This window comes from Malaclemys terrapin, chromosome 4 (genome assembly GCF_027887155.1).
Source record: "Malaclemys terrapin pileata isolate rMalTer1 chromosome 4, rMalTer1.hap1, whole genome shotgun sequence".
Taxonomy (NCBI): domain Eukaryota; kingdom Metazoa; phylum Chordata; order Testudines; family Emydidae; genus Malaclemys; species Malaclemys terrapin.
In genome coordinates this window covers 37,288,767-37,300,964 of record NC_071508.1, presented here as the reverse complement: position 1 = coordinate 37,300,964, position 12,198 = coordinate 37,288,767, and the positions used below count along the sequence as shown (strand labels likewise).

The following is a 12,198-nucleotide window of genomic DNA, read 5'->3' as shown; positions in this document are numbered from 1 at the left end:
AGCAAGCATGGGACAGAGAAGGGCGCCGAAGCGGCTTCCATGGCCTGAGACCAAGCGATGCCCACACCTTGCCCAGCGCCATCAGGGCTGGTCCTTCCTCTCCAAACAGCACAGAAGGGAACAGATGCAGGCAGAGCCTCCAAGGGAAGGGGAGGGGTCAGGAAGGAGGCGATGGAGACAGCAGGGCTGGTCAGGGTGAAAAGGATGAGGGGAAATAGCTGGGATAGACCACGCCAAGCAGGCTTTCCTACTGCCCCGACTCCAGAACACAAAGGGGCGTACGATTCAACAGAGGTGACACACGAAATAGGGCTAAAAAGGAAATATCTCTGTTGTGCCATTTATCAGAAACCGGTGCGACTCCCTGCAGCAGGGCAAGGCTGATGGTTTGGAAACCACTTAGGAACATCCGACAAAGGTTTACTTTGTCTAGTGGATACAGCAGGGAACTGGGTGTCCGGACACCTGGATTCTATTCCTGCTCCCTGGCTGACCTGCAAATCATACCAATCTCTTACGGTCTCCGCTTGTCAGGGTGTGGCAGAGAGGATGCTACAGACCCACTTTAATCATGGCAGCCCCACATGAAGGCTCTGCAAAGGGCAGAGGAGCAGGCTGGACTTTTGTACCAGGATCAGCATTTCAAGAGCTCTCAATCCTCATGCTTCAGGGCAGCAGCTTGGCCAGGAAGAAACAGCCCCAGCCTGATTTGTTCAGATCAGCTGCATTCTGGAGGGAGGTGGGGCTGGCCCTGGTATCTAAACCACCTGGAACTGGCCTTGGTGGTAGATGGTCCATTGCTTTGTCCTGTACTTCCCTCAGAGCCTGCAGTTAGCTGGGGGCTCCAGCTACTGGCCCAGCGCAGGACTCCATTGGCCCAGGTCTCTGCATGTGGCATGCCAGCCTTTCCACACCCTGTGCTAATTGCTGCCACATGACTGCCATGCCAGTGCTGTTGCTGCTTCCCTCATGTCCCGTGGCTGCCAACGCCTCAGGAAAGGGGCAGCGATTGGTCACTGTCACCGTTATCGCAGTGAGGGGAAATGAAGTATCACTGTCAGGCAGTGAAATATGAGCTTTCCCTCCGCTAGGCTACCGCGCTGCCAAGCCTGGCTCGGAGCCTGCCTGAGCTCTGACGGCACGGTCCTGGAGGAGTGAGCCAGATCCAACGTACTCCTCGCGCTGTCAGGAGCAGCTCACTGTGCTCAGATGACAGCCGGGCTCTTGGCCCCGGAGAGTCCAGCAGGAGTAGGGCCACGTCCAGTTCAACCACACACACCCCCAGGCTCCATCCGATGGGCTGGCCCCAACACCCTCCAAAGGGGCAAGGCCACCTGGAGACCCAACCCCACTGCCACAGCCCCCTCCCTGCTCCCCACCTTGTGTTATTTCCTAGTGCAGGCCAACTCCTGAGTCCGGGCAGTGTCAGTGGGGAGATCCCTTTGCCAGTCCAGCTCCAGGGGCAGCAGGAAGCCATGCAGGGTGATCCCAAGGTGCATCGGCCCCCTCCCCCAGCACGCACACGGCTCCAGCCCCCCAGGCGCCTCCAGCCTAGAACCGGAGCTGCTAGGAACTCGTTTCCCATTTCACAGAGAGAGAGAGAGAGAGAGAGAAGACAGGCCAGCCTGTGATTACCATCTGCTCATCCTCCCGGCTCTCGCTGGAGTCGTCGGCCTTTCTCTGCTGAGCTGCCGCCCGGGCCCCGGCCACACGCCTGCCAGCATCTGTCACCTCGCCCAGCCTCTCGCCATCTGCAAACAACAAACAGATGCAGCGGGGGTGCATGAGACTGGAGCACCTTGGCCGGCAAGCCAACACCCACCCACCCACTGCAGCCCTGGGGAGATGGGAAGGGGACTCTGCCCCACAGCGCAGTGCCAAGGAGCGCCCAGGTCTGAGCTACCAGCCCCACCACCTGTATCAGCCATGGGCTCAGTCCACAGCCCCGTTCATAGCCAGGGCCAGTCTGTTCCCCCTGCAGCTGCCACTTTCCTCCCAGCACCACAGAAGAGACCTGGCTGACATTTTCAGACTTGGGTGCCACATAGGGGACACCCAAATCAATGACCTGATTCTCAGAGGCACTAGCGTCTGGGGGGGTATGCGGCTCTGTGTATCCAGCAGGCACCAGGATAGGGCATAGGCCCTTGTCAAGCGGCTAAGAGAATCCAAGGCTGCCAGTTAGGAGTGGGGGTCTGAAGGAGCTGGAGAGTCCTTAGGATAAGAGGGAAGGTTCTCTCATGGATCGGTAACTGGTTAAAAGATAGGAAAGAAAGGGTAGGAATCAATGGACAGTTTTCAGAATGGAGAGGTAAATAGCGGGGTCCCCCAGGGGTCTGTCCTGAGATCAGGGCACCGTATTAACAAATGACCTGGAAAAAGGGGTAAGAAATGAGGTGGCAACATTTGCAGATTATCCAAATTACTCAGGATAGTGAAGTCCAAAGCAGACTGCAGAGAGTTACAAAGGGATCTCAAAAAAGCAACAGAGGGTCCTGTGGCACCTTTGAGACTAACAGAAGTACTGGGAGCATAAACTTTCGTGGGTAAGAACCTCACTTCTTCAGATGCAAGGGATCTCACTAAACTGGGTGACTGGGCAACAACATGGCAGATGAAATTCAGTGTTGAGCAATGTAAAGTAATGCACTTTGGAAAACAATCCCAATTCTACACCAACTGATGGGCTCTACCTTAGCTGTGAATCTCTCCTCACACGGACGCTGTTCCAGACCCCAGCATTTCTGTTGCCCTTCTCTGTACCTTTAACAATTCCAATATAGCTCTCTGGAGCTGGGGCGACCAGAACTGCACGCAGAAAAGCTATGCAGCTCATGCCCTCTCCGAGCACCCAGGGGCACCAGTGAGATGCTGCACCAGCTCTGCCCATGTACCCCAGTGCTGACCTGCAGCCCCTTTTGCCCCCCCCAGTTATCCCAGCCCCAGACCCCACCCAGCTCTGCCCATGTACCCCAGTGCTGACCTGCAGCCCCCTTTGCCCCCCCCAGTTATCCCAGCCCCAGGGCCCACCCAGCTCTACCTGTGAAACCCAGCTGTAGCCTGCTACCTCCCCACCCCACGGCTTTGCCAGTGGCCCCCAAACTGGCCTCAGATCCCCTGCTATTTCTGTGGTGGTCTCTGCTGAGCGCAAGCTGCCAAATAAGTTTGTGTGTCCTGGTCCCATTTAAGGCTGGGCTGGGCCAGGATGTGGTCCTGGGAACTTTTACAAGTTCTGAGATTATTTTTGGGTCAGAGCTGCTGCGTCCCGACTGCTCTCTGCAGGCGAGGTCTGAGCTCAGTGGCTACCACAAATGCTTCCTCAAACCACCAGCCGGGCTTGGGCCGTCAGCTTAACCCATCTGCCCTGGGCTGTCTCAGCCTTTGGGCTGGGCAAACAGGGGGCACCAAGAGAAGCAGAATGTGGAACAAGTGGCAATACCCAGGCCCCACTGAATAGCTTTCAATACCCCGCCCGGAGAAGCTGCTGTCAACTGCTGGCCCTGCCACAGCCTTGGAGGGGGAGCCCCCAGCACCTCACATCAGACACTGCTGGGGGAGTATCAGGGCCAGGTGATGGCACAGAGCATGCAGCCAGGGCAGGGCTAGCGCAGCTGATGCAGAGAGAGGGGCGCCCCAGGGCCCAGGCAGCATAGGGCAGAGGGCATGTGTCTCCGGGGGGTGAGCACTCGCCTGGAGTGGGGCTGCAGGGGAAGGGATTGCCCTGGTCCCAAGAGGCATGTGCCTGGCAGACAGCGGGGCTGGCCCTGGGGGAGGAGGCAGGGGGGGCAGAGGGCACTGCTCTTGGCCAGGGCTCCCTTCATCACAGCTGTGCCTAACGGCTTGCAGGGGCTCATCAGTGTCAGCTTTAATTACACCTAAGGCAGCCCAGCCTGCAGCCCTGACGTAAGAGCAGGGCTGAGCTGCAGGCTCCTGGCTCCATGGCTGAGCACCCAGCCCCTAGAGATGAGGCAGCAGGGCCCCTGTGCAGCCGGCTGGCCAAGCCCCGCCTGCCCCACAGCACTGCAGCATCTCTTCTAACACTCCTGTTTCTCCCCCAGCTATCCCCAGCAAGGCACGCAGCAGATTCCCCAGCCCCAGCAACCCCTGGCTTCGGAGCATCCACACCACAACCCCCATGCTCACAGCCAGATCCCCTGGCCCCAACAACCCTGGGGGTGGCAGGAGTGCAGGGCTTGGACTGGGGCGCTCACACAGCCCTCAACCGACACTCCTGTCCCCTGGGTGCAGGACACACCCTGCAAGGGCGACTGCCACGGCTGCCCCCACACACGGGCCCCCGATCGCTGAGGTCAAGTGGGACAATCCCAGCCCTGCCCCTAAGCCCCTTCTGAGCGCCCTACACTGGGAAGTTCGCCCCACCCTGGAGACGGTGAGCGGGGAAGGCCCCAGCGGGTTTCTCCCTCAGTCCCTTGTGTCTCATCCTGAACCCGAGAGGCTTCCAGGGAGAAGGGAGCAGCAGGGGTGGCACATCAAACCCGCCATGGCACGGCAGCCACCACACTAAGCACATCTGACTTTAGAGAGGCAGGTGCAGCCTGGGGCTCGAAATTTCCCCTTTCCCTTCAGTAGCGAGCCAAATGAAGAGGAAACAGCAGATCCGGTTTGGGGCTAGAGGGGACTGGGCCTGTGGGATCCCACGGGGCTCCAGTCCTTTCTGATCCGCTTCCTTCCCATCCAGAGGGGGTCTCCTAAACCAGCTCCCATGCCCAGCGTCAAGACAGAGCCCCAAACGCTATTCAGGGCCACACCTTGGGCACCCGCCCTGAGCCTTAACCCCGACAGGCGCAGCCTGTGGAGGCAACGCTTGCTTTCCCAGCATGCCACACTCCACCAGGACGCCAAGCGATCTGCTGCAGGAGGCTGAGTGTGGCCGGACAGGGCCTGTGGTCTCTATAGGTCCCAGATCTGCAGTAGAGATGGGACTGAACCAGAACCTTAGATCCAGGCTCCCTGGGGCCTATAGGGACAGCTGGATCCGATGCAGATGGGGCTCAGGCCCCTCCCTGGTTCGTGGGGCTCCCTAGGCAACACGAGTAGCACTGAGGAAGGGGGGCAGTCATCCAGCCAGGGTCTGGAGAGGGTTTCTCAGCCTGCTGGGGAAGGCTTGGCCACAGCAGCCAGCCTGGCTCTGTAATTGCATATTGGCAGGAGCGAGCTCTCCTGCAGGAGCGAGTCTCTTTACCGGAGAGCCCCCATCACTCAAGCTCACATTTACCACACTTGAAGGAGGGAAGGACTCAATCAATTGCTCCGGGGAGGACGACGCTGCAAACACAGCTCTCACTCATGTTAAGTGGCCTGGAAAGGGCTGTCCGCTCCGGGAATCAATCCTAGTCCCAACCCCGGCCTCGGAGGTGCTGGGGGAGCAGCAGAGACTCTCTCTGAGCCGGGGATCCATGGGGGGCTGCCACCCTCCCCATTCACACCCAAAAACCAGACAAGCCCCCAAACTCTCTCTGAAGCGTCAAGGCTCAGGCTTCACACAGGAAAGCACAAGCTGCCCACCGGGTCTCCTCTCACCAGCCCGGGTGGGGCTGGAGCTCCATTCCACTAGACGGGGAGACCCCCTGTCCAGATGTGCGTCTAGCGGTCAGACCGGGGGCAGGACTCTGGGGTTCCAGGCCCAACTCTGCCACTGCTTCCACTTAAGTGAGTGGCAAAACAACCCTTGACTCTGGTTGGAGCGGAGAGCTTCGAAGCAGGCTCTCAAAAGGAGCCCAGAGTCAGGTGTCCAGTTCCCAGAGCATCCCTGACAGCAGAGCTCTCAAACTGCTCCGTGACAGAGCGGCACAATAATTATTTCCAAGCTAAAAATTTCCCTCCAGCGTTTTTTTTATACTGATCCTTCTGCTCTGCTGAGCAAAGGGAGGTTTATAAAAGTCTCTACTTACAGCATTAAAATAATCTGCTTCCCAAGAACAACATAGCAGGGATTTTGAAAATGGATTAGCTGTTCACTAATGCACCCTCCACCCCCCCCCGACCCGTGTAACTGACACCTCCGAGCCTTTCCAATGAACAGGAAGATCTGGAACCCAATCAGGATCGCTAGGAGGGGAAAGTGAGGGCCCACGACGGGCAGGAGGCAAGGGAGTGAGGAGTTTGTTTTCACATAGCAGAGCCAATTGTGGAACTGCCTACAACTGTATGAGGCGGGTGCTTAGAACCCATGATCACCAACATAAAGCTGAGTTTGATGCTCTGCTCCATGAATGCACCTGATAAGGAGAGAACTAAATGGCCATAGACTAGAGAGAGGTCATTGGAAACCAGCGTAAGGCACCAAGCAGAGAGCACCAAGTTCCCACACGTCACCTTCTCACTCAGAGGTTCAGCTCCCCGGCCGCCCTCGGAGTCACATTGGCTGGCTCTACCGGCTGCAGCCAGACCTCACTGCTTTCCACTCCTCTTACCCTTATCGAGGGCGCTGGACCCTCTAGCCCTTCTTGTAAGTTATTAATACAAGTGCCAATCCAGCGCCCATCAGGGCCTCTTTCCCGCTCTCCTGCGCCTTTCACAGCCAGTCAGCTGCCCCAGCTCCCAGCGAGACGCCATTTGCACCAGAACAAATGAGGGATCAAGCCCAATGGTGCGGCTAGGCCTGCAGAGCCTTTAGCACTAGGGAGGACGCCCCTCGAGGATCCTGCCCAGCAAAGGTACTGGGAGGAGCGCAACTGAACTGGGCTGACCCTCGCTGGGGGTCCAGTTCAAGGGCCGGGCAGAGGTCCAGGCAGGCCCGTATCCTGGCAGCACTGGTCCTGGCAGGCCTGCTCTGCTCTGGGAAGGGGGGGGGTGGATGGGCAGGGACTCCTTAGCTGCTATAGGTGTGGGCACTGCTCCAGCATCCCACCTCCAGGGTTAGCCAAGCATGAGTTTTGTGGGTGAGAGATTCCCCCAGTCTGGGCGGCAGGATCCCCTCCTGGATTGTACACAGGGAGCAGAACAAGCCTGGCTTCCTCACATCTACACTGGGCCCCGCACGGGCATATCGACACTGGGGAAAAAAAGCCTTGTGGTGCCAAGTCTCAGAGCCTGGGTTAGCTGACTCAAGCTATAGGGCTAAAAACAGCAGTGTAGATGGTGGGCCTCGGGCTGGAGCACACCAGGGGGAAGGGTCTCCAAGCCCGAGCAGGGACGCCCACATTGCTATTTTTAGCTCCGTAGCACCATCCCCGCAAGCCCTAGTCAGCTGACCCAGGCTTTAAGACTTGCTGCCGTGGGTCTTTTTCTGCAGCGTGATGATGGAGTCTCCTGTTGAGTTCGACGGATGAGCTGCAGTCAGTTATTGTAGATCCTGAGATGAGACCGAAGACCAATTTTGGACCTGCAGCCCCCATCTGCAAGTGCCACAGGCAAAAACAATTGTAAATGAATATGCCCCTCGTACGTCTTTCCTTGACTGCAGCAATGCACCAGCTCTCAAAGCCTTTCAGTCCATGGTGGCAGAGCGGCCACCATCGGGTCTCGTCGTGGGCTAAGGGGTCCCAGGTGTTGAGGCCATTGCTGCAAGACTGGAGGTTGGCCTTGAAAGTGTCTTTGTAATGTTTTCTTGTTCTATTCTGCAATTCTCCATAAAAGACGGCCTTCGGCATTCTGCCATCACACATACAACCCACATGAGCGCATGTCTCAGCTGCGTGCTCACCATGAAAGCTTCTATGCCGGTGATGTGACAGCACTCAAGGACCTCAGTGTTTGGAACCAAAACTTGCCATTCAATTCCCATTATCCACCGCAGACATCGTAGGTGGAATTGGGCCAAGCATTCCATGTGGTGTTGATAAGCAGTCCACGTATCGCAGCCATAGAGGAGTGCGGTGACGACGATGGTGTAGAAAACTTTTTTTTTTTTTTTTTTTTTTAACCACACACACAGTCTGACACCATGTTTACATCCGGGTCATCTCTGGAATATTCCAAAGGCTTTCTTGGTTGCCCCAGTGTGCTTCATAATGTTGCCAGCAATCACTGCATTTTATGAAATGACACTGCCTTGGCAGCAAAACTTGTCGATTACCTCGTTGATGGACACAACTGGAGGAGATGCAGTACTTCCTTGTCAAGGCTGGACCATGGCTTCTGTCTTCTGCAGGCTGACCAATTTGCTACATGCACAAAGCAGTCGGGAAGCAAAAACGTCCCTGAGGTTATTGGCCAATACAGCACAATCAGCAGCAAGCAGTAATCCCTGAATAATTATCTTCATAACCTTTGTCTTCACACGCAGGCAATGCAGATTCAAGACACCTCCATTCATACGGTACTGCATATAAATGCCACAATCAATGTCTCTGAATGCATGTATTAGAACAGCTGCAAACACGATATTAAATAATGTCGGAGCAAGAACACAGCCTTGTTTTCCTCCATTGGTGACAACAAAGGGAGCTGAGAAGCAGCCTGGGTGAAGGACAAGAACCTGCATGGAAAGATTTAATAATGTTGACAAACTAATCGGGGCAATTGAACTTGGAGGGCAGTCCACAGGCCATTTCGAGTTACACAATCAAAGGCCTTAGTAAGAGCGACAAAAACGACATATAGCTCTTGATTCTGTTCATGACATTTCCCCTGAATTTGGAAGAGCGCGAAGGTCATGCCTGAAGTACCACACCCAATGCAGAAGCCACACTGGCTTTTAGGCAGCATTTGCACCATGAGTTGATCAATTAACATGACTCCGGCAAACATCTTTCCTGTATTGGCAAGGAGCGAGAGGCTAGGATGGTTACTGCAAGAAGCATGATTGCCTTTCCTTTTGTCCAAGTGAACAGTATTTGTTCCTGGGGCACAGCCTCCAGTCTCCAAATCTTAAGTAGAGGCCAGTGAACTTCCTGAGCAGCTTGTGGACCCCACATTTGAAGATCACCCCAGGAATACTCCCTGGACCCACTGCTTTGCCGTTTGGCATTTGCTTGACAGCTGTCCATATTTCAGAGATGTTCAGCAGGATTGAGGGTGGGCCTGGAATTGGAAGTTGTTCAAGATCACCAGGCGCTGATGCTGAGGTGGTGGCCAGTGGCCAGTTCTAAACCTTATTGAAGTGCTCAGCCCATCTTTTCAGAATTTGCCCACGACTGGTCAGTCGTAGTGATGCATCTGCACTCCAGACAGGGCTGGTACCATTAGATGGTGGGCCACACATGGTCTTCAGCTCAGCAAAAACCTGCTTGGAGTCTTTTTGGTCTGCCGCTTCTGGAAGCTGCTTGGCTTTCATTGTCCAACAGCTCCCCTTTCCGTGGCAAAGTTTAGCTCGCACCCTGCACTCTGTATGGGAATAAGCCATCTTTTTAACAGATGAGTTTTTGTTGTTTATTCACAACGTGCGAAGAGCAGGCATGGAAGTCCGGAGTTGCTCATCCAATCAGTTCTGATGCTTCCTCTTCACAAAGCCGAGGACGTCTTTAGACACACTGAACGCTATTTCCTTAAAAGACGACCAGGCAGAGTCAGTGTTTATTGTATCTGACTGAGGAAGTGCGTCAAGAACTTCAAGTTTTTTAACAAGCCCTGCACGCTCAAGCTTGGCTAGTGGAGATTGATGACACCGGCACTGTTTTAATTGGAAGCTCAGTGTCGTTTTACATCTCACAAGTCAATGATCAGACCACACGGACGCTCCCGGCATTGCACCGGTGGTTTTAATGTCCTGACGGGGGCGTTGGTGTGCAAAGACAGTCAGGTACATGCCAATGACCAGAGCAGGGATGCATCCATGTTGCTCGGTGCTTTGATGTTGTTTTGTGCTTTGTTGCAGTGTAGACGTATCCTGTATGACCAACACCACACCCTGGCCATTCCTCCTTTCCCAGCCTGCTCAGCAGTCACAGGAAGGAGCCAGTAGGCAGCTGGTCCTGGGCAAGGCCCCCTGCTGTCTGATGTGTGCACTGCACCCAATCACACGGTGGGATTAGAAGACTCCTAGACAGTAATTCTGAGCACCAGCCTGGTGGCACTTGGCAGGTTCAAAGCATTGTACAAACGCCAGTGCATCCTTGGGAGGAAGGCAGCCTCCCCCCCCTCACAGACGGAGCAGCAGACCCAGGAAGGGTGAAGTGATGGGTCCCAGCCACACAGCAAGGCAGGCTCAAGGTTGGGATTAGACTTTGCTATTTGCTGGCTCCCAGCGTGCACTCAGACCCCCAGCCCACACAGCCCCCCAGCAGTGATGCCAACACCCTAGTGCAATTCGCTTCCTGGTGTGTGCTTGTCTTTTGCAAGCCTGATGCAACACACATTCCCCCTGGTAGAAAGCTCCCTTCACCTCTCCCCCTGCCACCGCCTGCCCCAGTAGAAGCCTCCGGGGTCTGTTTGAAGAGAGATTCTTTTTCTTCTCCCCTAGCAAACACAGCTACAGCCTATGCTGGTGTCCTTGGTGATCTTGTCTTGGCAGGGAAGGAGGGTGGGAGAAGAGATCCCCCATACCAGCTTGTCTTCCTGTCTCTTCCCACCAAGATACCACCCCGAGGAGATGCTGAGGGAGCCCTGACCTGCTCTGGATCTGCATCAGAGTGTGCTATCCCCATTGGACCGGCTCCCCACACACAACTCCATGCCCACACGTAGCCCTGGGAGTCTTCGGCCCCCACCTGACCCCCCAGCCTCAAGGGAGACGGCTTCATTTGAACATAACTGGAAAACCCCAGGCCATTCCCAATGGTAGGGGAGGAGGGCACGTGGCCTCTCCAGCGGAGATCATGAACGGCTCAACCAGAGCCTTGGTGAGCACCCAGGTACCACATGCAGCCATAGCAATCTAGGATACGGTGTTTTCACGGCATGGCAACAGCACTTGAAATGTGACACCCCCCCCCACCCCCACCCCAAAAAAAAACACATCATCAGATCCTGGCAGCTCCCAGCTGCCACGGGCTACCAGTGAGAAAAATCAAGAGGACAGACCGTGCTCGGTGCAAACGCAGCCATGCTGAGATTGCTGGGCTTTGCTGCTGGCACAGCCAAAGTTAGGAGGCAGGCGCTCGGAGGGGCTAGTTGAGAGTGAAGGGACAGATGCTGCCCCATGCTGGTGTTTGCTGCCCCCTCAGAGGCTCCAAGTCCCCCGGACTCATTCCAAAGCTTCCCTGCTGCTCTCAGCAGCCTTTGCCTCCCCCGCCCAGCTCCCCGGTGCACGGCCCTACTCCCATTAGTATTCCAGAGGCAGCGCAGCCCCTTGTGTCTCCTAGGAGATAGAGCCAGAAATACCATCCACACCACATCTCAGGAACAGGAAATTAACTTCTAAAGTCCCCTTATTCTGCTCGCTGTCATTAGCCAGCCCTGACAATCTCATTTCTTTTCTCTCGCTTGGCAGCTCTCCCCACCCCCCTCCAGCTCGCCATCCAGTCGCTGTCCCTTCCTTTTACATCTACGCCGCGAGTCCTTTCACTCGGTGCGGCGGGCGAGGGACGATCAATGGACCCACAGAGCCGGGGGGGAGGCGCGAGGGGCACTGCGCACAGGCAGCCATTCAGATCTGTCTGGCATTAGCTGCCCTTCAGAGGGAAGTCCAGAGAGCACAATGGGCCTTCTCAACTGGAGCTGTTAGCCAGTCAGTCCCAGAGTCCCCTCCTTCCTTTCACCGTCTCCGCTATGCCCACTCTCCGCTCCCCATGCCGCACTGACGTTCCTCTCCACCTCCAACTTCCGTCCCGAGAGAAATTAGCCCCAGGGCTGGGGTGCTGCTGGCTCAGAGCTCAGCAAAAGGGCCCCTGAGCCGAGGATGCTCTTGCAGTCCCTGGGGATGGGGATAGCTCGCGGAAGGCCAGTTTGCACTAAGCCCAGTCTGAAAGGCAGTGGGAACAGTCACAGTGGGTTAGTGCCAAAGCCATGGGCTCTCCGCTGCCCAGACGGCCTGCGAGGCATTAGGTCGCTGCTCAGCTCTCAGCCCTGGGGCAGTCTGGTTTCTCTCAGGCCTTGGCTACACTGGCAATTTGCAGCACTGCACTTGCTGCACTCAGGGGTGTGAAAAAACACCCCCCCTGAGCGCAGCGCTGTAAAGCGCCAGTGTAATCAGCGCCTGCAGCGCTGCATGCTCTTTTGCAGCGCTGCGAGCTATTCCCCTCGGAGAGGTGGAGTACTTGCAGCGCTGTGAGAGAGCTCTCGCACCACTGGCGGCGCGACTAGACTCGCGCTTCACAGCGCTGCCACGGCAACGCTGTGAATCCACAAGTGTAGCCA

General features: G+C 56.1%; 1 protein-coding gene across 2 annotated transcripts in view; it reads right to left on the bottom strand.

Moving 5' to 3' along the window:
* B4GALNT4 (beta-1,4-N-acetyl-galactosaminyltransferase 4) overlaps positions 1 to 12,198 on the bottom strand; it is a 126,157-nt gene that overhangs the window by 53,870 nt on the left and 60,089 nt on the right. For both annotated transcript variants that reach the window (XM_054025915.1, XM_054025916.1), the window contains exon 2: positions 1,636 to 1,751. In XM_054025915.1, coding sequence (XP_053881890.1) covers positions 1,636 to 1,751 — 116 coding nt within the window. The remainder of the gene's footprint in view (positions 1 to 1,635; positions 1,752 to 12,198) is intronic.